General features: G+C 42.6%; 1 protein-coding gene across 1 annotated transcript; it reads right to left on the bottom strand.

Annotated features, from left to right (window-relative positions):
• Positions 1-747: 747 nt before the first annotated feature.
• Positions 748-25,294, bottom strand: crtac1b (cartilage acidic protein 1b). The gene is made up of 15 exons (XM_030071103.1): positions 25,159-25,294; positions 21,389-21,576; positions 18,700-18,896; positions 18,140-18,276; positions 15,345-15,501; positions 13,092-13,226; positions 12,763-12,905; positions 9,128-9,264; positions 6,708-6,790; positions 6,288-6,388; positions 5,990-6,158; positions 4,682-4,827; positions 4,427-4,469; positions 4,149-4,292; positions 748-3,858 (listed from the first exon to the last, which is right to left on the bottom strand). Exons 2-15 carry the CDS (start codon positions 21,568-21,570, stop codon positions 3,731-3,733), a joined length of 1,902 nt encoding a protein of 633 aa, XP_029926963.1. The 5' UTR covers positions 21,571-21,576; positions 25,159-25,294; the 3' UTR covers positions 748-3,730.
• Between the last annotated feature and the right edge of the window lie 1,436 nt (positions 25,295-26,730).

The raw sequence follows: 26,730 nt of genomic DNA on the forward strand, positions 1-26,730 counted from the left end.
TAAACCAAGCATGGTGAAATTAGTCGAAGTAACTGAACCTAAATGACTTGGAATGCACTCAAGCAACTATGAACCAGGATAGGGAAACACAGGGAGTTAGAACTGATGTTGCATTAATTTTATCTGAGACTGCAATGCGTCCTGCAATGCACCCTGGTGGAGCCTGGCCCTAACTGGCCTGTCAGAGGAAAGAAGAGTTTGCCAACACCACTACATCACTTGCCAAAAATGCTCTCACTTACTGTACCTGCTTCAGATACAAGCTTATTATCAGAAATCTTATAGTCAGGGAAAAAAAACAACAAACTTGAATACACTTTAGCTGCAGATAAAACAAGATGAAAGACTGCAACGTTAACATCCACACTTCTGTGACTCATTCTTCTGTTCTGCTTCGATTCCTTTTCTCAGCATATTCACCTTTGGTCATTTCCCTTGAATACAAATATTCTCTCAAAGTATCCTGCCATATCAGATTTCTTCTCATTTTCTGTGAACATAACATAGGTTGTGTACATTGTGAGACTGCTGTTCATGGGCCGTTTTGCGGTTGGTGGTCTGAAGTACAAAAGAGGCATTTGGAGTATTTTTCCACATGGAACACATGCCATCACACAAACATGCCGTGCACCCATGTCCATGCACACGCACTCACACACACACACACACACACATGCACATACACACACACAGAGTTCCAAAGCAGCTCCCCTGACACAAACACAGACCAAACGTTGTGTTCCAGGTTTTATTTCGCACAGGGACATCTCCACTAGCAGTTCATTTCAGCAGAGAGAAACACAGCTGGAGCCTCTGTCAGCACAGGGACATGAACAATGCAGTGGCAGTGACCATGCCAGACACGTACACACACACTCACACACACACACACACACACACACACACACACACACACACACACACACACGCACACACACATCCGCAGCCTTCTAATACCAAAGAACAGGAGGTTGGATATCAGTCAACAACAAAGTTCAGGTACATTACACAGTTTTAGAGTTGTTTTTTCTAGCTTACCTCTCTCTGCATTATTCTCGGTGCTGTCTATGTTCTGGTATTGCACTTACTGAGATCATATATCATTTCAGTACCTGTCTGAAGTCATGTATTTCTGTTCTCCTCCAAAGACTATGAAATTCAACTTACAGGGATGTCTAAAGCAGTTGAGCAAGATAATCCATCATTGTAAACATTACCTTGTCATTTATTTTCTTCAACATGACTTCATACTTTCAGTAAATCACAGTTCCACTGGTTAGAGACATATTTAATGTCTGACTAGAGCTTTGTATGGTAGGCCTAATCTGTGACCTCAGTTGTTAGTCACAACCTGGGAATGTTAAGAGGGACTAGATGAACAATAACAAGTACAAAAATGAAGGTGAATAAAGTCTGGATGTCCTTTTAAAACATGCACTTTTCATTAAACACCTATGGGTCTTATGTCCATGCAAACAGTGCACTTGAATTAACTCTCTCATATCATATCATATAACAATTTACTGTAAGCCTGGCCCACGTGATTCAAATTACAATCAATGACAGAGAAAAAAAACCCTCTAAATTCTATCCCTTCAATAACATCTTTAGTTGCTCTGTTATATTAGTTAATGAAAATGACCAAACACGTAACCTGTAGCACCTTAGTGGACATGATTTTGAGCTCTTGTACGCCACAAGACTCTCCACAAAGTCATTGCCTAACAGAATACAGCAAACATGATAACATCATAAATATGGACCCAACAGACATCCGTGGTGAGTAATTTTAACACATCCCTCATCATTTGTTTATTGGTTTTTCATGCTCTGGCTGTTCTTGTCAGTTTTCATTAAACATTTCTCTGAGAGGAACAACTGAAAATCTTTGAATCTCAGCTGAAGTGTTTGTAATTTCCAGGTGGCATCGGTGGTTCGCGTCCAACTCGTTAGCAGGCTTGGGGACTTGCTGTCAGGGGCTGCGTTTGGTGTTGTGTTTTAAATGGAATGTGTGAGGTGTTAAGTTAAAAATTTAGAAAATATATAACACTTGCCTCATTGAGGGAACGGGGAGAAAGCCACAAATCACACAAACACACATGCACGCACACACACACACACACACACACACACACACTGCTCTGGAGGACTGTGCTGGAGTTCTGGCCAGTGCAAGATGAAGAATGCATCCCCTGTTGTGATAGTGATCTTAGTCTAAAAATGGATGCGAATGGGAGCTGTGAGCTGGGTTGCTATGTTGGTTGGTTACTGCACTGGGACTGCTGAGTCCTGGGAAGAGATCAGATGTACTCCTGCAGTTTTGGGAAGCAAAAGATCTGTGGCTCAACATGCTGTCAACATCTTGCGGAAGGAACACATTTTCTCTTGTTGGTCATCTTTTGTGCCAAAATATTTCATCAACTTTCATGAAAAGTTTAAGGGTTTCATGCGCTTTGGGCATTTTTTTTGTATACTAAAGCCCCCAACATGAGCAAAATGTGAAAAATGGGATATGACTCTATCACCAGGGACTGTTGGGGGGAATTTGGTTCAGCTTCACCTCAATAACACCAGTTTACTCGGGGAATGTTAGACAAAACTAAAACCAACACCTCTTTCCTGCAGTCTTCCTTACCTCACCTTTATTTCACTGGAACAGGAAAACAAGCATTATTAATCCTAATTTACAATTAATACTAACAGCACACAGTAAATACTGTAAGCTGATGTTCATTTATTCGATACATCCATCACATACAGTATATCTACCAAGTGATATTTTAAACAGCAAACTCAGTAGTGATTTGAATATTGTTAGGTAAATCACAGTGCATTCAATTCCACTCTTTGCCTACTGTACAAATATCCTGAAAATCTGTGTCTGTCTATGCTTGTGCCAGCACGCGTGTACATGTGTGTTTTATACCTTCTATACTGTGCTCTTGTATTATTCATAGGTGACAGAATGCAAACTGGAGTCTGAGACAGATGGTCTGGCATATGTTCCTCTACCCAACTGCTTCTTTGGACACTGCACGCACGCACACACACCCACGCATGCACACACCCAAGCACACACGCACACACACACACACACACACACACACACAGAAAACCTAAAGCTGGGAGACCTGGTGTTCCTCAGCATCCCAATAAGCCTATAATAAGAACGAGAGTGACATTGTGAGGATTAACATAGTGGCATGGTGGAGATACAGATGGGGCCTCAGCGTGTCTCTAATGAATGTAGTCTGTAGCCAGAGCCAGTGGATCCGTCTGCTGTATGTACAGTGGTTTATACACGGTAGCTCCACTTAATAACTTGGCCTCAGTTCAGGTCCCACTAAGATAAGTGCCAGGTGATGACGTGAAAGCGCCGCGGGCGTGACACAGTTACTTCTGAACCCCTTCGCTCCCAGCGGGCATGCTCCCTGTGTAGGTTTCTCTACAGTCCACAGGGGGCCGGGAGCCAAAAGGAAACACATAGCAGCAAGGAAGGGGCAAGACCATGAACAATCAACAAAAAAAGAAGAGAGGAGAGGTCCATGGATAGCTTTGACTAAAATGAAGAAGAAGAAGCGAAGGCGGAAGAGACATTTCCGTGAAAAGTTTGCCCCGAGAGTTTGTGTACATTCCCATTCACCCTCGGAGTGGTGAGCGAACGGGACAGTGGTAGAGGAAAGAGCTGGGAAAGAAGGGATTATTTCCTTTGTGGAGAGGAGAGCAGCAGCTACAGTAGTCCAGTCTGGAGGTGGATAAAGAGGAGAGGTAGCACAGAGACAGACAGAGGCCAGAGAGAAAGGCCGGACCACTTTCGCACCCCGGAAGACTGTGTCCCCCCAAAGTAAGCCACCTGGGCTGCAGGAGAAAGAGAGAAAAGCAAGCAAAGGACAGGAGAAGTTACTGATAGCCAACATCTGTGTCTGTATGGCTGCAGGAGAGCTCACTCACATGGGGAAGTCAGTCATGCAGACAGTGGGGTGCAGAAAGGGGACACACTCGGAGGAATGTTAGCACCTCTAAGCCTTTACTCAAACACAGATTAATTAAGGCAGCTTAAGGTATCTCATTCTCCTGCCATACTTGCTTTACTGTCCTAATCTTGGTAATCCAGCTAAGTCTGCCCTGACCCTGTCAAGACCACTCACCCACACAGGCTGACCCATCATCGTTGGGCTCAAAGCCTTGGTTGCATCTCTTGTTGGCGCGACACTTATAGCTGCCAAAGGTATTGGTGCAGACGGGACGGTCAGGGGGACACACAGAGGGGAACTGGGTACACTCATCTTTATCTGGTGGGGGAGGACAGGGGCAAGTAAGACGATGGGGGTGTGAGGGAAATGATTTCTTAAGAATGCTGAACATAAGGAAACAGACAGAGAGGTCCACAGATACAGGGATGAAGAGACTGAAACTCTAAACTTACCAGTGCATCGGCCATTCTCATTCATGGCAAACCCATGGCCACACTAGAGCAGACAAAAAACACAGGCAGAAAAACAAGTACAGTTTCAATGACTTGAAAAACAGTTTGATGAGAAGACCCTGCAAAATTTTCCAATAAAGACAGTGTATTTTATGAGAGCATTTAAACTATTTTTACATAGCTGCAGTAGTTTAGATGAGGAGAGTTTAGGATTCACTGTGATAAGTGTGATTAGGCTGACGTGCAGTAGCGTACCTCTATTTCCACGGTAGGAGTGGCCTCCTCCTCATCTCGTGGATAGGGGATCTCCAGCACTGAGTTGATCTCTGAAGGCTCTAGAGGTCTGGCCACTGATCGACCATCTGGCCAGTACACCTCCACATTGGTGGCCACATCCTTACCTGGTCAGACAGACACATAGGGGTGGCTTCATATGTCAAGGAAATAATTTGTCATTAATTAATAGCTCCTTTACTATATTACACATGTTCATAGCTTGTCATAGGTAGTCTGATGAGGCTTTTTCCTCTCTCTTTTTTTTATCTTTGTCTATGACACGCACACACAGAGAGAGAGAGAGAGAGAGAGAGAGAGAGAGAGAGAGAGAGAGAGAGAGAGGCTCTCCCCTTTTCTCCTTCCATTAACTATATTAATCAGGCAAAGAGAAAGCCCCTCACAAGAGGGCCTCTTGGGCCCTTAATTAAAGTGGCATTTCTAATGTAAACAGATCTTGAGTTACCTGCCAGACAGTGCTCTGCTCAGCAGGTGTGTCTCTGAAGAGCCAAAGGACATTTCACCTGTTCAGCATCCGTATGGTAACCTCTCAGTAAGTGGTAGGGTGTGTGTCTCACATGTCTAATGGTAGAGATGCTCTTGCAAGCATGGAGGTCTGTTCTGGGGCCACAGTGGTGTGGAAACAGTTTGCTTCTTACAGCAAGTATTGTAATAAGTAATCAGGCATTGCAACTGAGTGTCTGCAGAGCTGATCTGTGCTGGGACTTTCCTGATACAGAACAGGCCCAATAAGCAAGGCCAGGGAGCAGTAGTGGGTGGGCTGCCAGGGCTGGATGGCCACCAGCTGACTGGCCTGGGGGGGTCTGAGACAGGGAGCTGGTTCCTAACAAGCCAGGCCGGCTTCCAGCTGGAGCACCTGTCCCCCATCTCTCCCCCTTCCTCCGACACAGCTCCCTCCCACAGACAGCTCGCTCTCCCTTGGGCCTCCAATCAGGCAGGAGGTATTAAAGCAATGCTTTCCACATGGAGCTTTCACTTTCTCTCTCCCACTTATTCTATGTATTGCTCATTTTGTCCCTATTCTATCTGTCTGTCTGTATGAAGTTACCTATCTATTCTCTGGACAGTAGTGTGAAATGGTTGTTAGAGAGACATCCCATTATCAAGAAGTCACAGGTTTGATTCTGGTAACAGCCATGTATTCTGTCAACATATCCTTACACAAGACACTGGACACTAGAAAATGCCCAAATTATAGATGTCACCTACACATTCAAAGAAATTTTTAACATTGTCTCTCAAAATTCCCCCTTCAGGTAGCAAACCTACCAAGGCCAAAATGGGCAACGGGTTCCATCTCACACAGATACCCTGACCCGCCGTCAATGATGCGTGTGTGTGGGCCACTCCTCTTGGTGTACACCACCACCTTGGCCCCTCTGGCAAATGCACCAAACTGGGTTCGGGGTATCACACGGAGCCATGAGTTGGTGGTGCCCTGAGACACAGATAGAAAGAGAGGAGAGATAACAGTTAGGATTACAACGCCCACATAATGCAAGACTCATATCAAGTTTAATACTGAAAATACTAAAACCAAAATACTGAAGCACTCATGCATCCTCACCTGGTTGACTCTATAAATGGAGAGTGGCTGTGCTGCACTCTCACCATGTGACACTAGCAGGTCCAGACGTCCGTCTCCATCAAAGTCTGTCACTACAGCTCCTGGAGATCCATAAAACTCATGATGCAACTAAACAATTAAGAAAACAAACTGTAACATCTCTTACTGTCTTGCAGGGAATTTGGGGCATAATATTTGAGTAGTCACAGAACCAAATGTGTGAAATAAAGACATTCAAAGTATATAGGAATCCCATATCTCTAGTGGAGCTCTGATGCCATCTGATGGTGATACAGAAGCATAGCACATTTATGCCAGGGACATCTCTACAAGAAATATGAGGCCTCTGGGTAATCCTGTTTTGGTTAGAATCAATCCTCTTGTTTTGATAGAGAGCTATCTGTATGGTGCAATACTTACCAGTTCCTCGTCCCTCTGGTTCAGCTGCCTCCCCAATATTCAGCTCCTCTATCTGAGGGTCTCCGTGCTCTCTCCTGGTAACCCTACAGTTGCAACAGCACGGCAGTTACTCAGCAAATCACTGTCACATCATTGAATTAATGAGTTGGTAAAGGTTATCTACACATGTTTAGGACTATACTATTACCAAATCATATCATTCAAAATCGAAGGCCACTAAATTTGTTTCCTCTTAGCATCCGTAGAAATTTTATGCAATAGTTGAATGTGGAGGTTGCAAATGCTAGGGTGCTTTGATTTGGGGATGTTATTGATTAAGGGATAAAAGAAAGAAAAGAACAAAAAGTTAACTCTAGTCTGTCATTAGCAGAGATCCTTCATATTGTCAGCACTGAATCATTTACTGAAAACTGCACAAAGCTTTTAAATTTCTTTGAGAGCACAATTAATCATGTTAAACTGAATAAAAGGGCCTGTGGCGATTTTTATAGTCTCATTAGATTTACTGAATGAAACTATAGGATAAATGAGGTCTTCATTCCATAACTTAATATTCTGACAAACTAGATTTCTGTAAGAATTTTTGATTTTTGTTGCTCCTGTCTTTAAGATCATAATTAATCTCTTCAACCTCTGGCACAGTTCCCATATTTTAAGGCTACTGAGAAACCTTTACTCAAAATAATCTCCCTTGACCACTATTCTCTCAATAAGAAGCTGGGTTCTGGGGGGAGTTTTTTCTTGCACACTATGGTGATTAAGTCAGGGGGTGTTGTCCTGTTTGTTGTAATCATGTGGGACTGTAAAAAGTGGTATGGAGCTTTAAATAAACTTGAACTTGAGTTTGAAGAAGCAGAAGCAGTTCAAGATCTACCTGAACAGAGCATGCATGAAGGTGGATGGGCCTTAATTGGGTCAGGTGTGCAACAGTAGAGCTGGAACAAAAACCTGCAGGACAGGGGGACCTTGAGGACTGGTTTGGGAACCACTGCTTTAGACCATCTTGGACTCTGTGTCTGTGTCTCAGGTACTGCTCTGCATGGATTGTCTTCCTACTAAATAATATAGACAGATCCTTCTACATAACCCCTGGACTTTCCTGCATAAAATTACATGTGGAGTACCACAGGGCTCCATCCTGGGCTCAGTCTTATTTTCCAATCATATGCTTCATTTTGGGCAGATAATTAGAAAACATATCACCATTTCCATTTTATTATTTTTATGTTGACAACACCCAATTACATCTGAATGCAGATAAAGCAGACATGATATCCATATCTATCATGGCTTATTATTCTTATTATTTATTATTATTAATAGTAGCAGTAGTGGTGGTAGTAGAAGTAGAAGTCTCAGTAGTTGTAGTAGTATTAGAAGTAGTTGCCGTAGTAACATTGTTTAAAAATACACATGTAGCCATGCTATAATTTTGCTTTTTACAGGATTGTTGCACTGCTGTTGCAGCTCGCCCAAAAGACAATTTGGAAAATTGAGGGGAAAAAACAACAGTACTGATGCAGGGCAGATGCAGATTGTGTGAGCATCTGTACTGGCTGCTACCTTCAGTGACAAAGCATTTCTATATCAAACTTTCATTAACTTATAATTTCTTTTTGCAGTGCAGTTAAGTTATGTGCTGATCTTTGCTATTAAAACCCAAACTCAGCTAAACATTGATTGGTTGTATTGAATTAATTAGCTTGAGCACAATAGTTTGAGGATGGTGTTCCACTGCCAGAAAGCAGGCTTAATTTAGCTGATTCATCTTCATACTACATAATGGTGCAGCCAAGGTTTCTGGACCAGTGACCCCCATCAGACCAACATCTTGTCCAGCAAGACAGATTGTCCTCCAATAAACTGGCATTTGGGAATATTCTCATCCAGGAAATTTTCTGGGACTCAATCTGATTACTGACATTCAGCATGAATTGACCCACTAGCTCATGGCAACATTTATCCTGACTGTTACATCCTGTTCAGAAAAATATGCCAGATCAGATATTCGTTTAAACAGAATGAGTTTATTCTAGTGTTAAGTTCTAATAACTGAAATGTAAGAGTATCATTTATTGCATTTTTAGAACTGCGTTCATTAATATTATCAAGAGAGCGAGCCAAACCAAGAGCCAAAAAGAGACCTAAAACTGTCTTAATGAAAAATTCATTCATGTGTGGAGGAGGAGGCGGGGTGCCAGACTAGATAAGTATCCTTGACTGGGAATTTCAGATTCTTCTCAGCTTCTTAACTCAGTTTTAGAATACTAAATCAAGGCACAAGAATAGTCCATTAAGCTCATCATCAAACCGCTATTAAAACCTGTTATTATACTGCGACATGTGTATATGTTGTGTGTGTGTGTGTGTGTGTGTGTGCTTGGCCGCATCGTGTACGATTGCTATCTGTGAGTGTGTACCTGAAAAGCCTGTTGGCAGAGGAGCCCCTGTAGGCAATGTTATTAAAGAAGACCTCCAGCTCATTGTCATTGTCAAAGTCTGCAGCAATGACGGTACGCACTGGGGATGGCATGGAAAACTTCTGGGATGCTATATCCTGTGCAGAGGGAACACACCAAGACTTTAGTGGAACACACACTCTACTGCATACATACTGTGTATATACAATCAAACAAGCAGCTGAACGTGCACCAGTAACATGTTTCTGTGGAGGGAGTGATAGATAAATGCCACATTTAGAGCCAAGTAAATGTAATCCTCTACTCTATGTTGACCACACACTTTTTAATTAGCCAATCTGAGTCAGTAGTTCAATGCATTTCTTACATAAATGTGCACTAGCACATTTGGAATTGCAGAAGGGATGATGGCCCAGCGCCCTTAATGGACATTGGCGCATTTATGTTTTACATAGAGTACAGAGCATAGAGGCTGACATTAACACTGTTGTCTACAGACAAGTATTTTGCCTGTATATTATCCAATCGTTTAATCATTTATGAGATTCTAATTCATTTTATGTCATTTTTTTTTATTGTTTGTATGGTACATAATAACACTGTTTGGAGAAATTATAATAAAGTAAGTAATAATAATCACCAACATTTTCATTTAAAATGTTCATTTTGCAAATCCATTTCCCACTGATACAGAATAGTAGTGATTGTAAATATGCCCATCTTATGAAAGTGTTTACAGTGCAATTCCAAACACAGTGCAAGGTATTTTTCATGGGAAAGACACAGTGCATCCAGGAAGTGATTCAAGTAACACTTCCAGCAGCGACAACAGCACTAGATTTAGCGGAAGTGGCTAGTTAGCATGAGCAGCAATGGTCACCATGTCTAATGAAAAAACAAAACAAAACTGATGCCTGTAAAAACTCATACTTCATCAACAGGAAATTCAAGAAAAAAGGATATCAAAGTCTTATTGGAAAGTGTTGTGAAAAAAATCCTGCAGCAATGGCCACTTACGACAAAAGATGTTGCCAAAAACATATATAACCAAAGATTTTGATTATTACCAGTTTAACTTTGGTATAATTTATCACTGTTGTATCATGATCCCCTCAAGAGCATAAAAGTCTGACATTCTGCTCTGCAGCATCAACTGAGCCAAAACAATATCACATCTCTTGTCGTTCCATCTCAAGCACCAGAACAAGAGAAGCAGGGTGATCTAGTAGCCAGAGATGCTGTCCCATAACCAGAAGGTCACAGCTTCAATCTGCACAGCATACAACATGTTCATCAACAGCCACGTGTCCTGTCAAGAGTGTCCTTGAGCAAGACACCAAAACCCCATCTGCAAAAGTGCAAGCTATATGCTTAAAACACAAGAACAAAGGTCTTTCACCATCAGAAACCACTGGGCAGAGGGTAGATGCTGCAGCCTTGGTGCCCAAAGAGACTCTGCGGCAGGGGAGTTTTTTTGCATGGGAAAGTAACGGATATCTCCTCGCTTCAGTGACACAGTGATAAGTCGAGGAAGAGTTATAGAGCGGCCCTTCACTCCCCCCAGTATTTACTCCCTGTTTTAATTATAAGGCTCATAAAGTCACAGGGAGGGTTGCCCAGAGTGACCTTCTGCTTCTCAGGTGAAGGAGAGGGGATGGCCAAGTGAGGCCATGAGGCTGTTGGGGAAGGCGGGAGGATGTACACATGCAGAGGGTGGATGAATGAATGTGTCAGGAGGTGAGTTAACAGGAGAGAGAACTCCCCAGAGTCAGCAGAGGAGAAATGTACAGCTGGAGATTATGGGATTCAGTCCAAATGGGATGAGGGGCCAGAGTTTTTGAGAAAAGTTGTTGATGTTGAATCGAAGTGACTCAAGTGCACTTGTCTGCACTTGAGTAGATTTTCTCTCACTGGTATTTTTTTTTTAAGTCTGTGCTTTTAATTCTACTTGTAGAAATAAAACCTGGGGGAATTTACCATTGCTTTGCCTTGAGTAGCTTTTATCTTGAGAAATTAAAGTAGTGGATACTATTGCACAGCAGTCACTGATCTTCTGGACTTCACTTCCCTCTATAACTATTACTACTTTGAATAAGAGTACTTCAGTGACTTAACTGTTTAACAGAGGAATCAATACTTCTAGCTGGGACCTTTTCCATCAAGATGCATATGTATGTGCGTGAGTGCGTGTGTGTGCATGCTAAAGAAAGGGAGGCAAGGGAAACCCCTGCAATAGATTTTAATTAAAGCGCAAACAGGCCTAATCGGCACTTTCCACCGCCCAGGCAAGCTGCTGTTTCAGCCCAATTTAATTAGCGGTTTACTGGAGTGATACAACAGCTTCATTATGGATGCCAAAGGTCAACACGGCTAGTGGGAGAGTCAGCTTGTGTGTGGAGTGTGTCTTAAAACGTGTTGTGGGTTTGTGATTAATCCACCTTGCTGTTTTTTTTTTTCTTTCTTTTTTTTTTTTTTTTTTTAAATCTGATAGCTAATTAATTTTGTCTTCTGTGTGCTTGTGTATTTACAAGTTAGTGTGTGTGTTTGCGCATGTGTCATACTGATGGAATTGTCTCTGGGTAGAACATCACGCATTAACCCCTTATTTGACCCCCATAAACATGTCGCCTCTGACATTTATATCTTGTCGGTAAAGGATGCGGTCACAGGTGCTGACACATAGATCACTGAGCGTAAAACCTGCAGATTTACACACAGCTGAGCCCGTCACTGTCTCTCCTGCTACCACACACACGCGCACACACACACTTGCACACACTGCTGGACAGTGGTTGTCAGTAAAATCATTGCACAAAGTAAATCGTGGCCTGCCAATCTTTAAATCTCACTCAATCCCAAAGTGAGAAAGCACTGACTAGTGCTAATTCACCAGCCATCCATTAGCATTGATAATCCTGTGATTCACAATGTTAATAGGTGAACTTTGTTGTCTTTGTGCTGCTTATTTGTTGAGCATTGATTCTGGCCAAGGAGATCTTCTCTAAAAGTCCCCTACATCAGTGACTGCTTTGATCATTTGCCAGGAGAATCGTTGGCACAAAGAATGAAGATTACAGTGATCAATGCAGAGCTCGATACAGAAATGGAGTGAGAGCTAGTTGATTACATTACGGAGCTAATCGAAATATAATAGGAGGTTTATTAGTAGTCAATCATTACCGCTTTGTGCACATGTACAGTTGTTATACATAAGGTAGGGGAGGTCTGTTATTTTTAGGGCTGGTATTTGGCTGATCGTGAAATTTTTGAGACGTCTTATAGTCAGAGTATCTCATTATTACAAATTAGCCGGAGAAAAAAAAAAAAAAAAAAAAAACTAATAAATACCTTTATTGTCATTAAATGCACAATGACATTCAGTGTTGGAGGAGCACCGAGCCACTGCATCGAGATGCAGCACCTTGTTGCATGGTCTTTTATTTACATCACACTTAATTATCTTTAGACATCCTGATCTGGTAAAGCTGCACCTGTTTTGCACCAGCATTAGTATTCAAATTTGTGAAAAATTCATACTGGTGTCAGTATTGGTATCAGCCATTGTGGATGGGAATATGTCCCTATTGTTCCATCCCTGATATGAGGAAATAGTGAAGAGAGACTGTGGGCCATACTTTGAATCTCTGTTTGCGGTTGTTCAGCTGCATGTACAAGCGGTGTGGCCCATTCCAGTTGCCATAGACGATGTCTGTCTTGCCATCACGGTTGAAATCTGCCAGAGCCACCCCTCTGCCATGCTGCATCGGGTCCTCCACACCTAGGGAATCACACCACAGACACATGATCAAGTGAAATGGGGAATGCCAAAAAAATTCACTGTGTGTATTCTGTTTTTTCTGCAATGTACTGACTACTTTTTGGAGATGACTGATGGGTAACAAGAGTGTAAAGAATATGTTTATGTCACTTAATCTGTATTTTTATCTCCCCTCCTTCCTCTTACCCGCTTGCTGTGCCACATCAGTGAAAGTTCCATCTCCGTTGTTCTTGAAGAGGAAGTTGGGTCCGTACTCGTTGTCACAAAATATATCAGAGAAGGTTGGATTTAAGATGGGTCCCACCACCACACCTCGTCCTCCTGCGCAGAGACAGCGAGAGGAAGAGAAGTGAGCGAAGAGCAGAGATGAGACCCAGAGGTAAAGAGAAAATGGGGTGGTTCAAGAGATGGTGAGCAGAAGAGAGGGCAAATAAAATGGAGAGAGAAAAAAATGAAGGGGGATAGGTTAGAGAGGGAAAGAGGGAGAGAACAGAATAAGAGAAAGATCAGGCTCCATAACAGAAGTGATCAGAGTGAGATCATTACTGTCTTTCCAGGCCATTTCCTCTAAGCAGGGCAGGCCTTTCTGCTGACACAGACACTGACTATGATGGGCTACAATCACACACCACACACACACACACACACACACACACACACACACACACACACACACACACCACACACACACACACACACGCGCGCACACACACACACACACACACACACACACACACACACCTACACACACAATACACTCACAGATAAAAACACCTGTATATACAAGCACAAAGAGATGCATGCATGCACAGGTGCACCACACACCGAAAATCTCTTGCATCAACCAAAGCGATATGCTCCTTCAAAACACACTCAGTATCATCCCAGGATTTTCCAATGACATTGTGTAAAATAAAGTGTTTCACTGTGGACTCTAATTATGGAGTTGAGGAGTCTTTGATTGCCCTTCCAGCATGCAGAGTCAGAGCTGTGAGCCAGGCTGGCCCCTGATTTACTGGCCTGCTCCATCAGGCCAGACAAATATCATCAGCCCTCTACAGCCATAAACCACTAATGTCTCCCCAGAGACATGTAACCATTAGATATACAACTTCACTGACTGTCCCTTTGCACTGATTAATGGAAGTTTGATGACAAAGGCATCTACAGTAGATCATTCACAACCAATCAGTGCTGGCTGACTCTGCCCCCTTGTGGCACAGATGATATCCTACATGTGGAAAAATCAATATGGGACTAGGACTTGCTCTTTTTTAGCATGCTCAAATACAGACTGCATACTTTAACAGAACCTCTATTGCTAAAATGTTCTCAGCATAGTCACCAGGACATCAAACAACAAGAATTTTGCAATTGCAGTCAAGGTTATTGCTTGTTTGGTGAAATATAAGGTCTCAAACTTGATATGTTTTGGGGTTGGACCTGACCTCTGGTCCTTTTGCCAAGTGAGGAAATCATGATGTAATCATTCCTTTTTTAAACCTATTTCTATATCCAAGCAAGCAAATTCCTTTTCTTCAAGATGCAAAAGCGTGATCACAGGAACGGAAGTCCAGAGAGATGGCATATTGCGGGATTTAATATTTCACTTTCAGAGCAAATCATTTTCAGCCATAAGCCTTGAAAATCCACACACTTTCAGGGATTTTCAAGGTTCATGGGAACTATGTCTCAGGCTTGCAACAAAACATAACCGAGTGGTACTTTGCATTCATGCTGTCCTGTCAGCTTCTACTGTAAGTCACTAAATGACAGTCTTGATTTTTTCAAACTGAGGCCATATAAAACTTAGACTGACTGTAGGCATGCAAAAAGACATATAAGACACGTATGATCTCATAGTGACATCAGCACACATTCATTCATCAGGCCCTAGCAGGAGGCCTGGGACATGTTGCCTGGGGAGCCACACTAGGCAGTGATAGATGCCATCTCTGGACCATTGAGCTGGTCCAGGCTGATCTATGGATGTGTCGCCCTTCTCCTTCGCTTCCCTGTGACTTTGACTGGAGTAAACAGCTGACAGGGCCAAAAGAGCCCACTAACGCCTCTCTCTTTCTCTCTCTCCACCCAAGCTCAACCACTCATCGTGTTCTATTACTTTCTCTCGCTTTTTCTTTTATGTTCCTTGTACCACTCCACCTCTCCCTCACTCACCTTCCAACCCACACCCCGCGCTCTCTGTGCCCTGGCCCTATATTTCAGAGTTTCTGGGTACAGTGAGCACATGCTCCTCTGCAGGTGTCTGTATAAATCAGACCGAGAGTCCAGTGTGGTGCTGTGCCCGGTGGTCATAAAGTCATGGTCTGCGTCACACGCACACTCACGCAGTCATTTATTCTTTCCAGTGACAAGCACAGTAATGTGAAGACACATACAAACACACACCTCAAGAGAAATGCACCCGTTCACACCTACCAGTGAACTTGTCGACTCCAGCCTGTTCTGCCACGTTGGAGAGGGCAATGATGCCCCGTGAAAGGTCACTGGCAGCTTCATCCATCTCTATGAGGGCGTGGGGACCCACATTGCCACTGGCATAGTTAGCTATGTAGATGGCATAGCGACCAGTACCCTGGAAAGGCAGGCATACCATAACAAACAAGAAAATGCATGTTCAACTGCATTTAAATCAATAATAATAATAACAATAATAATAAAATAATAATAATGAAAATAATAATAATGATCTCTCCTTTTTTTGTCTCTCGCTATCCCGATACTTTTCATCTCCTCCCAATCAAACCCTTTCTTGTTCCTTTATCTCGCCCATCGCCCATTTCCTACCCTTTACCCCCACTTTCTCCAGTTTTCCCCCTACCCCCTTTCTCAGCCTCCCTTTAGAGATTAATTTCACACTCCATTATCAGTCGGAGTCCCTGCAGACACAAACTCACAGACGGAACCGCACTAATAGACTACACACTTGATTTCAATGAGCTTCCCCACCAGGGCTAACACATTTCAATCAATATAAACACACACATACGTGCATGCGCATGCACACATACACACACAAGCACAGAACATTTGTGTAGACATTGCCATATTTCCACAGAACAGAGACGTAAATGAGTCTGGTAAATGTCAACAAGCGCTACAGTTTCCCACAATAGCCAAATGAGGTGAGAGGAGTGGTATGTGACACACACACACACACACACACACACACGCATGCACATTTAACAAACATGAGAAAATTAGAGTGAACTGGAATGAAAGGTTTGAAGGCCACTGGCGGTTACTTAACAGAGTTAAAAGTCAATGATTTTTCAATAAGTCCTCACCCAAGGCTAATTTCTGTCACTGGAATTACCATTGTGAGTGGTGTGACATGCATGCCTGCAAAGTGCACATTCATGCAGTGACAGAGTAATCTTTACCCTTTGCACCAGTGTTTCCCCATATCATTGGGGAAGCAGGATGGATCCTGCTGCCGAAAGAGGCAACCAACCTTACTGTGACATTTCATTTCTATTGTTTTCAAAGGAAATTGTGTTATGGAGCCAAAATGCTTTTTTTAAAGAGGTCTATCAACTACTGTCAGGCTTGTAAAATACACTTTTTCCCCAGAAAAGTTGAGATCAAAGCTCTTTGCTGCACACCAGCAAAAAGCGAACCAATCCATCAGTTCAACGTGAGACCTCTCAATATGTCACCTTCATCAGTTTGTATGAGACTAATGATGCAACGTCACTTTCAAGGAGACTGGGAGAGATGAAGTGGTCTGGATGAGTAATTATCCCTCTCTTTCTCTGACTGATAGCACTTGGCGTGTAGGTAAACAAGACCCAACACATTAGTTACCCAGCTGACTATACAACATGGCTGAGCCAGTATTGACCTCTGTAACCTTCTGCTGTTGCTCCAGTAATGATGAGACAAACCCATACTGTCTTCACCATTGACTGGGAAAGATGGTTAAGTTAGAGGGTTACTTAGGAGGATTGTGTAAAGAGAAGGCTGAAGAAAACTAAAGGGGAGAAAAGCGATTGAAGACAAACAAGAACAAGAACAAGAACAATACAAAGCAGAAGATGAAGCAGAAGCAGAAAAACAAGCTAGAAGAGTGCACTCACTCACTCGTCTAGGTGTGTCGCCTTGCCTTAGTTTGCAAATCTGGATGGTTATGTTCGAAATAAAGATCTCTCAAAAAAGAAAACATTCCAAAACCCATTCGTAAACCCTTTTTTCCGCCTACCGGGAGAAGAGAACATACGGTAGCACTCCTTAGCACTGCAACCATGACAGTTAATGATATAGTCAAAACTGTCCACAAGAAAAAAAAAAACAAAAAAACAGACTGATTGGCCCTGTAGTATCCAAGGTTAGCTGTGGACAGATTCACACGCAGATGGATACACGCAGCCAAATGCATGATCCCATGAGATAAAAAGAAGAAGAAGCTTATTCAGCAATGGGGAAAATGTAGTTTCTTTCCATCAGTCTGCTGGGACAAACTGAGAACACAGATCCGGGTTTTGGCTCATTCTAAAAGCATTACGCCATTAAAGGTAGATATCTCTTTGGCAGCCATACAACCTATCAGTGCTTAGTGAGATGGGACTGTGGTTTAAAAAAATCTATTCTGATCCCTGCTGTCCTCTTCCCACTATTACCAGCTTTATCCCTTACCCTGATTGGAAGTGAGAATTTTTGTCTGTTTGTGTGTGTGTGTGTGTGTGTGTGTGTGTGTGAGAGAGAGAGAGAGAGAGAGAGAGAGATACAGTGAGGGAGAGACTGAGAGAGAAAGGGAGAGGCTGGGAGAGAATCAGAGAAAAAAACAGATAAAGAAGTTGAGAGGAGAGAAGAAACTGATAGAAAGCGAGCTAGAGTCAGAGGGAGATGGAGAGAGAATGCCACTACCAGAAGGCAGGAGTGTGCAGTCATCACTCCTCCCCTCGTACGATGTTCTATAAAACAAACGAGCCCTGGCTTCTGTAATTACACTGGTGCGATGGACAGAAGAGAGACAAAATGGCACACCATTCCCCCAAATGAACTGTCATAGCACATGCTGAGAAGGGCGGCGTAGGCAGGGCATGAGTTATCACTGGTAAACAAACAGAAGCGCACAGATGCACTCATGCATGTACATGGACGACACTCTGGAGAGTTACATTTGCAGTGTGTACGTGGTTATACACATATACAGTATGTATATATATGTGTGTGTGTGTGTGTGTGTGTGTGTGTGTGTGTGTTTGTTGTACCTTCCTGTCCACACAGGCCACTGAGCGCCCAGCCATACGGTTGGCTACATCTCTGTGCTCGTTGATCTCATCATTCAGCAGATCCTCAAAGCGTCCATTACGGAATTTAAACAGCTTGTCAGAATACGTCGCTCGACCTTGAACAGAGAGAAACGCCGAGTTCAGGAATGGGAATGAATGAGCAGAAGAGAGGAGAGGAATTATGCAATCCAATAATGCTGGAATATTAAAAACAGAACAGTACGTAGTTACTGTAGCTGAAAGTGAGAACTGCAATAGGTGTTTTTCGTGTGAAAGTGATAGAGCTGTGGTATCGCAGCTTTGGCAGTGTGCACTCTGCACCTCTCAGATTGATTAATAGCAGCACAAAGGCTGTCTGTTATCTGATGAAGACTCAGATGAGATAAGCTGTATATCTGCATATTGATTCTCCTTCTGCTTCGACTCTGTACCTGGAGAGGGGTAGAGCCCCTCTGTGTGCATGCACACATGCATGTGTATGTGTATCCGTCAGCATGTATGTTTGTGTGTTTGCATCTGAGCAAAGGCATGTACTGTACCAGAAAAGGCATTATTGGTGTTCAGGACATAAATCTCCTCCCGACCATCTCCATCGATGTCACAAGCTGTCACTCCAATGGCGTTGCCTTGACGGTCTCTCAGGGCATAGAATGGGGAGCTCCGGTTGTCAACAGCTATGTTGACAAGTCTCTTCCTCTGCTTGTCATACTTCAGCACCAGGTTAGGGCCATTATAGCTGTCAGCAGGGAACAGTAACACGCGGTTAGTATTCTGGTACACACAAATCTGCAGGTTTTCTGTAGCCTAAATCAGCCAGTGCAGCCTCCTCATCAGTTTACACTCAAGACCTCTTAATTAGTGGCTAATAAATCAATGTGAAATTACTTTTCACACTGCTTCATTGTTTTATAAAAAAAAAAAAAATCAAGATGTACAGATGTGATTTTATCATTGCACCTTTATGTCAGCTCTCATTAGAACAAAAGCTCTTTTTGGCTATGTGTATCTCAGTTTTAGAACAAGCAGTAAATTCATTATTACAAATTTACAAATATACAAATTTAAATAATGCATGATCTGTTGAAAATACCAAATACTGCACCAAAGTAAAATAATTCTTTATTTCTCTCATATGCCACAGAGGATGTAGCATAAGATATATGTTCTGAACGCTGTGTAGCCAAATGGGGGCAATTAAACATTGTTTAAATGGCTAATCAACATAAAATTTCTCTGTGGGGAGCTTACCTAATCAGAGAATCTGACTTGTGTAACAATCAGGAGTACTGATTTATCTGTCAAGCCATTATATATGAGGCTAAAACTTGTTTTAGTTTGCCTGGGCACGACCAGTGATTTTGTATTTTCTCACAGGAATAGATAATGTTGGCATAGTGGGATGGTGGAGAAACTGCTGATTGTAATGTAAATGTTATGCAAAGCAGAGATTCATTTTAAGAGATGCAATTTCTATCTGGGCTTTAAAGTTACATAAGTCACTTGAACGCTGCACATGTTTTTCAATACAAAGTCTTTTGTAACTCGGCTCCAGGGGATATTGTTGCTAGTCTGGTCATGCTGAGAGTGAGACAGACAGGAGGCCACGAGGAGGTCAAGAAAATAATCTGATTCATCAACATTTCTCTCCTAGCTCCGCCATACAATCTGATTATGGCGATGAATGAGGTTTCTCTGTTAGAACACAAAACCAGGGGACAAACAGGGACAAACAAAAGTGCAACCACAGTGATTTCCTGTTGTTCCTCTTAAGGAAATTTTGGAAACCTGGATCAAAGTCTAATGGCACTGCATGAATTTCCATTTCATCATGCCACTCTAGACTAGAACAAAAGCCCTACAGCGCAACATTGACAGAGTAATAAAAAGCTAAAACATCTATTCAAATGTGTTAGATAAGAGCCGACTGTCTGAGATCCTGTGATGGCCTCGCTTCCTGTCCAGGATACCTGCTGAATAGGACATCTCGGCTAAATGACATTTATTAAGGAGGGTCATTTTCTTCAATCTATATTCTGTTAAGCATTGTGGAATTCATTCCTGCTTCACTGGACAGACTCGTCCCGCAGGCTTGCCAAACTGCTCTCATCAATGGAGCTCTATCCAATCACATCCATTTTCATCAGCTCAGTGAGCCTCGGGGCACCCTTACCAACCTTACCATCTCCTGTCTTTGTCTTTGTCTTCAACCTTTAGCTCAGAAAATAGTGCACATCCATTTTTACCTCCGTGCTAGGGTTAGTGCAAAGATCACTCTCCAGTTAATGTGTTGTTCTAACTGTGCACAAGGTGAAAAGAAGGAGTGCTTATATTACTATAAGAAGAACAACACAGCATTGAGGAATATTTCAGCTTATTCAGAAAGCTGGGATGATTTTTTTTTTTTTTTTAACTCCATCTGTAGAATATTAACCTTGATAAACTGCTGTCAAATTATTTTTTATAGCACACATAATGGCTGAAATAAAAGAAGACCATAATGGTGGAAATTAGTTTGCTCAGTGTGTTGCTTTCTAATTGTTCACTCTGTGAGTCCCAGGTGCAGTTTGTGGTGAAATATGTAGGACTGACTTAAGGTACAAAAGAGGGGCTGCAACCTAAAACAAGAAGTATTAACCCACTTAGTTTGCAGCGTGTAGCATGTAAGTATAATCAGGATACCATGCAGTTATATTGTAGTAGACTAGCTGTGTTTGGGTATTATAGCAGCCTTTTAGCCAAAATGTTTCATTAGCTGCCCAAACCATATGCATAAGCCAAAAGTGATTTGCAGGATCAGTCTAGTTATAACTAAAAGATCTGCCAGGAAATATATCTCAAATATTTTTGCAACTAAAATGCAGCCTAATGCAAAAACTGGGTGAGCAGGCACTACTGACACTTGCACTGGCAATGACAGTGAAAAAAAAAAAACACAATGTTTATTCATACATGCTGACGATTATAACAATGTGTGTAAGTGTCTTGTTACATGACACATATAAACCGAAGTTTGAAATATAACCACAGGGAACAAATGGAAGGGACACATGACATATACGCTGATCTTGTGCTTAACAAATTAATAACTTAATAAATTCCAAACTCACATGTAAAAAAATCTGCTTTGTAACAGCTATAAAATGCAAGGACTAATGGACTTAAGGGGTCACCAACAAGTTTAAAATTCGACTGGCAGTGTTTTTAACAGGACATTGTTACTTCCCTCACCCGGCCACAAAAATCTCCAGGTCTCCGTCTCCATCCATGTCAGTGACGGCCACGCCATAGTTGAGCTGGGTGGGGTTATTCTCATAATCAGGAGGAAGAACGCTCTGGGTTACAGCTGAGAACATGGGCTCTGAACGCTGAGCTGAGGAGAGCGCCGGCAGGAGCACAAGCAGCCACAGCATCTTTACCTGGAGGTGGAAACAGACTTGTGTACCACAGCAGCATTTGAACAAGGCTCCCATCATGCTCTAGCTACAGCTTTTATCTGTCTTCCATTAGCGCTGCAAAGGCTGATTAGTGTAAACAATTCGTAAGTGAAGAGCAAAAGTGAAGCAGTAATTCACTGATGGACATAAAAGTGGAACTGCGATAATGCTACAGTACATTTCTGAAAAACACACTTGCTCATGTACATCATAACACACACAGCACAGCAAAATTTATTCAGTTACAGTCCAATATAAGTAAATGTAGCCCAAAGCTCACTCACTCACCCACGCACACACACACACACACACACACACACACACACACTCCTCTTCAACTGAAACGCATATTTGTCCCAGCAGCTGATGCAAATAGAAATCAAATGAAAATATCGAGTCGTATACTTCCCAAGTGCAATACATGCCCTTGTTGTTACTTCTCCAAATCTATTATGAAACAAACATCTAGCAAATTCTTGGCAGGGCTTTTTGCTATCCTCAGACATAAAGATGAAGATATACCGCTGCAATCAGCACCAATCTGCAGAGTTAAATCTGAAGAGCCCGTCACGTGCAGACAGGCTGAGAAATCACAGGGGGGGAAAATCCATACATGGAGCAGGGCATTTTCAGAAGGCCAAGCGAGTACAGAGGAAACCAATATAACCCAATATAACAGATCTTCGGCACTCCCACCTCTGGGAGTGAGACCGGCTCTTATTAAGCAACCCTTTTGGACAAGAGGGCTGTGAGAGGGGAGACGGAGGGTACAGCAGGTAAGTGTATTTTTAGTGTTCAGTAGATTAAAGGTGAACATTGAGGAATTGATCCAATTGACTTGTGAAGTGCAGGCAAGTAGGGGTGGGATGGCCTGTTCAGGCTTCAAGGAGTGAAGAGGCACATCAGCACACAGAGAGGAGAGGTAAGAGAAAGGTCACCTCTTTGAAGCCAAACAATAAATACATACCCGCGCAAAGACAGAGCTGTGAAACTTTTACACACACGACACACACACACTCAGTGGCTTTTACAAGCTGACAGCTTGATTTGATTTCCAGTGGATTTATAAACACAGACTTCGTCATAGTACTTGTTCCCCTTTGCAATAACGCTGAGCCATTCCCATCTCTGCCTCCATACTGTGCGGATTTTCTCCTTCTGCACCGCATGTCCAGGTGATGTATGGCTCCTTAACATCTCCCGCAACAATTCAATTTGAGATAAAACCGTGTTGCTGTTGGAGTAATACTCTGAGATGCACACAGGCAGGGAGAGGAAGCACAGCGGATCACCTCCTGTGACACCTGCAGAAATATGGCTGGGCTAATGCTAGCCGTCCCAGCAGGCAGCCCAGTGATAACGCTGGTCAGGGAGCTGGTAGTGATGTAGCCCGCGTCTGTTAGCAAGGAGGGTTAATTAACAACACCGAGAGCTGACGATGAGGCCGTTTTTTCCCATTAGAACAGGATGTGATGACAAATGAGCCAAGCAATTCCAGACTGCAGGAGGCAGTTTTACACACTTGCTAATATACTCCTTGTTAGATAGAGGCTGCAAGCTATAAATTGAACAGAGGCGAGGGAAAGTGGTAAAACTTGAGATGAGAAAACTAAAAAGAAAAGGTGTACTGGAAGTGGATGAAATCTTCCAGAATATCTTTTGTTACGATGAGGTGACAAAACATCGGGCATTCTTTTATAATAGAAAATCCGGACAAAAACACGCAGTTTCCATCACTTCCAACCTCACAGGTGGACAGCCGAACTGCAGAGATTGCTCACTCTGCTAATGCCAAATGAGGATAAAACACGGGACAGCTTTTATCCCTGTGGTACTGTACCGGGACAGTGGGCATATCTCAGCATTATACCACATCTTCTCCCTCTACCGTCCCCTCCTTCCACATTAGTCTGAAAACACAAGGAGGTAAAGGCACCTCAGTAATTCAGCAGGACACAGTAATAACCAGATGAAAGAGGGAAGCAAGAAAAGGATAGATGAGGGCTTGAAACAGTTGGGGATTGGCCTGATAAAGTGGTAGGGGAGTACATTATCCACCCAAGGACATAGCCATGCCCGTCATTCACTGCAGTACACCACCAAAACCAAGACACCCCACTTCAGTAGGCAACTAAAGTTCCAATGTGACTTTTCCAGCAGCGAGAATTTACAGAGAATTTGATGCAGTCATTGGGGATTTAGTGTGTATCATTTACAGGGCAAAGCACCAGTCCCACTAAAGTCATCAAAGAACAGGAATCACCAAACAAAGGAATTTCTACTAAGTGGTGCTTACTCTCTTGTAAGACTGGGGTTTTTCCTTTTCGATATGCTGTTATAAAGCAGTCAGACACCCTGAAATGTGCCTGGGAAGAAAAACTGCTGTTTGAAGCTGAAAGATGTTTTCGATTTGGTTATTTATGCTGGCATAAAGAGGCCATTACCACAGCGTGCAACATCAGCATGTGCTTTCTGGAGCGTTCATGCCAGGCTGTGATCTTGATAAGACTGCGACAAAGAGCCAGCAACAGCAGCATCTTCAGTTTCAAAACACACTTCTAGAGCCCCTTCCCCTGTGAAGGACACCCTCACTGCAGAACACTGAACACTCGCACGCACGCACACACACACACACACACACACACACACATACAGTACTGTAGCAGTCCCAGTGAGTTGCACTTAACTCTGAGCAATCGACAGCTAATGCCTGGCTTAATTCATCAATCATTTGCCATAACACTAAACAACAGAAACGACAGCCAATACAAAAACTCATCCCGGCAGAGATGTTCACTACAGCTGGTGGCTGTAATGCCTCATCTCCTTTTCTGCAAAGCATTGATCTAATCATTGCCGTCTGATCACAGTCAATACATTTTCATAATTAAATCTATTCTGAAAGTTATAGGGTTTTATTGGGGGACATCAGACAGCTTAAGTTGCAACATGATCCAAACAGTACATCACCTGCATATGAAATCTAATCATCATTTTAATTAATGTTACATTAATACATAAATAAATGCATTATATATTAACTATTTAAGCTATTAATAACTTCATATTTCTATTTCTATTTACTTCTCCCAAAAGACAAAATATCAAATACAGATTAAATAAAACCCATAACTCTTAGAGTAATTCCATAATTATGAATAAATGTACAAATAGAAAAAGTGGGAAAGTATCAGTACCCATTATAATATTTTTCAGAAATGAAAAAGTGTCGCAATAAGTACTTAGAAGATACTGCAGTCGTCTCCTTTCTCACTATCTGCGCATCAGCAGTTTGGTTTGGGAATCCACTCTGTGAAGCAGGACTTTATCCGTGTCAGAGATACTCTAGGCGCAGAAAGTAGAGCGCTACGAGCTACCTGATAGAAAACTGATACACAAGTCTCTGAGTCGGAGCTGTGGCCGCGCTCGGACGGGAGAGTTGCATTCGAAAGAGGATGGAGATCAACTTTTTTTTTTTTTTTTTTTTTTTTTTGCAGATCCCAGCGGAGCGCTAGTTATCCCAAACCCACGGGAGCGCAGCGTCAAAGAAAGTCAGGTACTCACAGATAAAGCCAGGAAACTCCGACAAATCCTCCGATGCTTGAGAGAGATGGAGAGAGAGAGAGAGAGAGAGAGAGAGAGAGAGAGAGGGAGGAGGAAGAGACTCGGCGGCTAATTGTGCTGTGGTATGCAGCAGTTATCTCAGGGGTTTTTCCCACTTATTCCCTTTACACAACTTCCAAAAGATTTGCTTTATGAAATCACTTGTGTAAGATTTGAGCCAATCACCGGGCACCTTGCAGAATATTTAAACCGACAGCCAATGGGAGAGCTGGGAAGCCCGTGGTGGGCATGTCCCCAGGTGTTCATTATAATATTGCACTGGGGTGCAGCTGGGATGAGGATGCGGTGCTTCTCTCGGTTCAGTTGGGATGCTCTGACTCCTGTCCCGTCCACATGCGTCCATATAGGATGTATGCCAGATTTTTTTTTTTTTTTTTTTTTTTGTCATCATAGGTTGTTTTCCTTTCTTTGGTGTGTCTGTGTATGTGTGTGTCTGCTACAGTGTGTCTGCTACAGTGGTGTGTGTGTGTGTGTGTGTGTGTGTGTGTGTGACATCATTTGTGATTACCATCCAGGGATCCTGGAGATCCTTGAAGGAGGCTTCAAAGCATCATTTTGTGCCCAGAAGTTAATTTTTGCACAATACATAAAATGGCAATTCTCACCAGCAGTTTTTGCCTTCATGCTGTTATCTCCAGATTTAAAGAGTGAAACAAAGGGAAGTCACAAAAAACTCCTCAAAATGTGTTCCTTTGCCCTAAACCTTTCCCAAATGGAGGTGTGTGTGGTCTAAAAAACCTTTACCTGGATGATGGGTCCTTGACATGACAAAGTTTGGGTATCTGTGTCATGTGTGGGATCATCCTTTCCTCTGTTTTGTTCTAAATATTCTGAAAAATTAAGAGTTTAAAATAATAGTGACATTTTTGTTTACATTTTTGCAAAAAAAAAAAAAAAAAAAAGTGTTTAAGGTAATTAGCTGCACCCTTATAAGTGAAAGAGGGTGCTATTCATTTGCCTCACATGACCTGTCATTTTAGGAGAACGTTTTTTCAGCTGATGGGGGCAAAACTAGCTGCATCACATCTGCATCAAGCAAGAGTTATAAGCATTAAATCACACTCATCTTCAAAGAAAAAAAAAGAAAGAATTCTTCTGCATAGTGATGCACAAAAAGTTATCATTCTGTCTCATAGCATTTGCAATTTCTGTGTGTGTGTATGTGTGTGTGTGTGTGTGTGTGTGTGCGTGTGACTGTGAGGGGGGGTGTTCTCAGGTTTACTGCTGCCAGATGTATAATTCCTTTGTCATGCTCCACTGACCCTAGCCTCCCTGAGACCCCCAATGAAATTAGATGTGTGTGTGTGTGTGTGTGTGTGCGCGCGCGTGTACGTGTTTGCGTGAACGTGCACAGCCTGGTGGAATGAGATGTTCACATCCCAAGGACGTCTCCCACCATAATTTAAACTCACTGGTGCTGGAACACTTCAAACAGAAAGTGCTGAAGTCATAAACCAGCACACTTCTGTCTTTACTGTTATTGTGTGTGATCTACTGTTGTAAATCCCCAGG

The sequence above is a fragment of the Myripristis murdjan genome, chromosome 15 (genome assembly GCF_902150065.1).
Source record: "Myripristis murdjan chromosome 15, fMyrMur1.1, whole genome shotgun sequence".
Classification (NCBI taxonomy): Eukaryota; Metazoa; Chordata; class Actinopteri; order Holocentriformes; family Holocentridae; genus Myripristis; species Myripristis murdjan.

Coding starts and splice junctions, on each gene's coding strand:
- crtac1b (XM_030071103.1), bottom strand. CDS start 21,570: ATGCTGTGGCTGCTTGTGCTCCTGCCGGCGCTCTCCTCAGCTCAGCGT. Junction 9,265..12,762: donor ACCGCAAACAGAGATTCAAA/GTATGGCCCACA, acceptor CCCTCTGCACAG/GATATAGCATCCCAGAAGTT. Junction 3,859..4,148: donor TGATGGGTCAGCCTGTGTGG/GTGAGTGGTCTT, acceptor TTTCTCCTGCAG/CCCAGGTGGCTTACTTTGGG.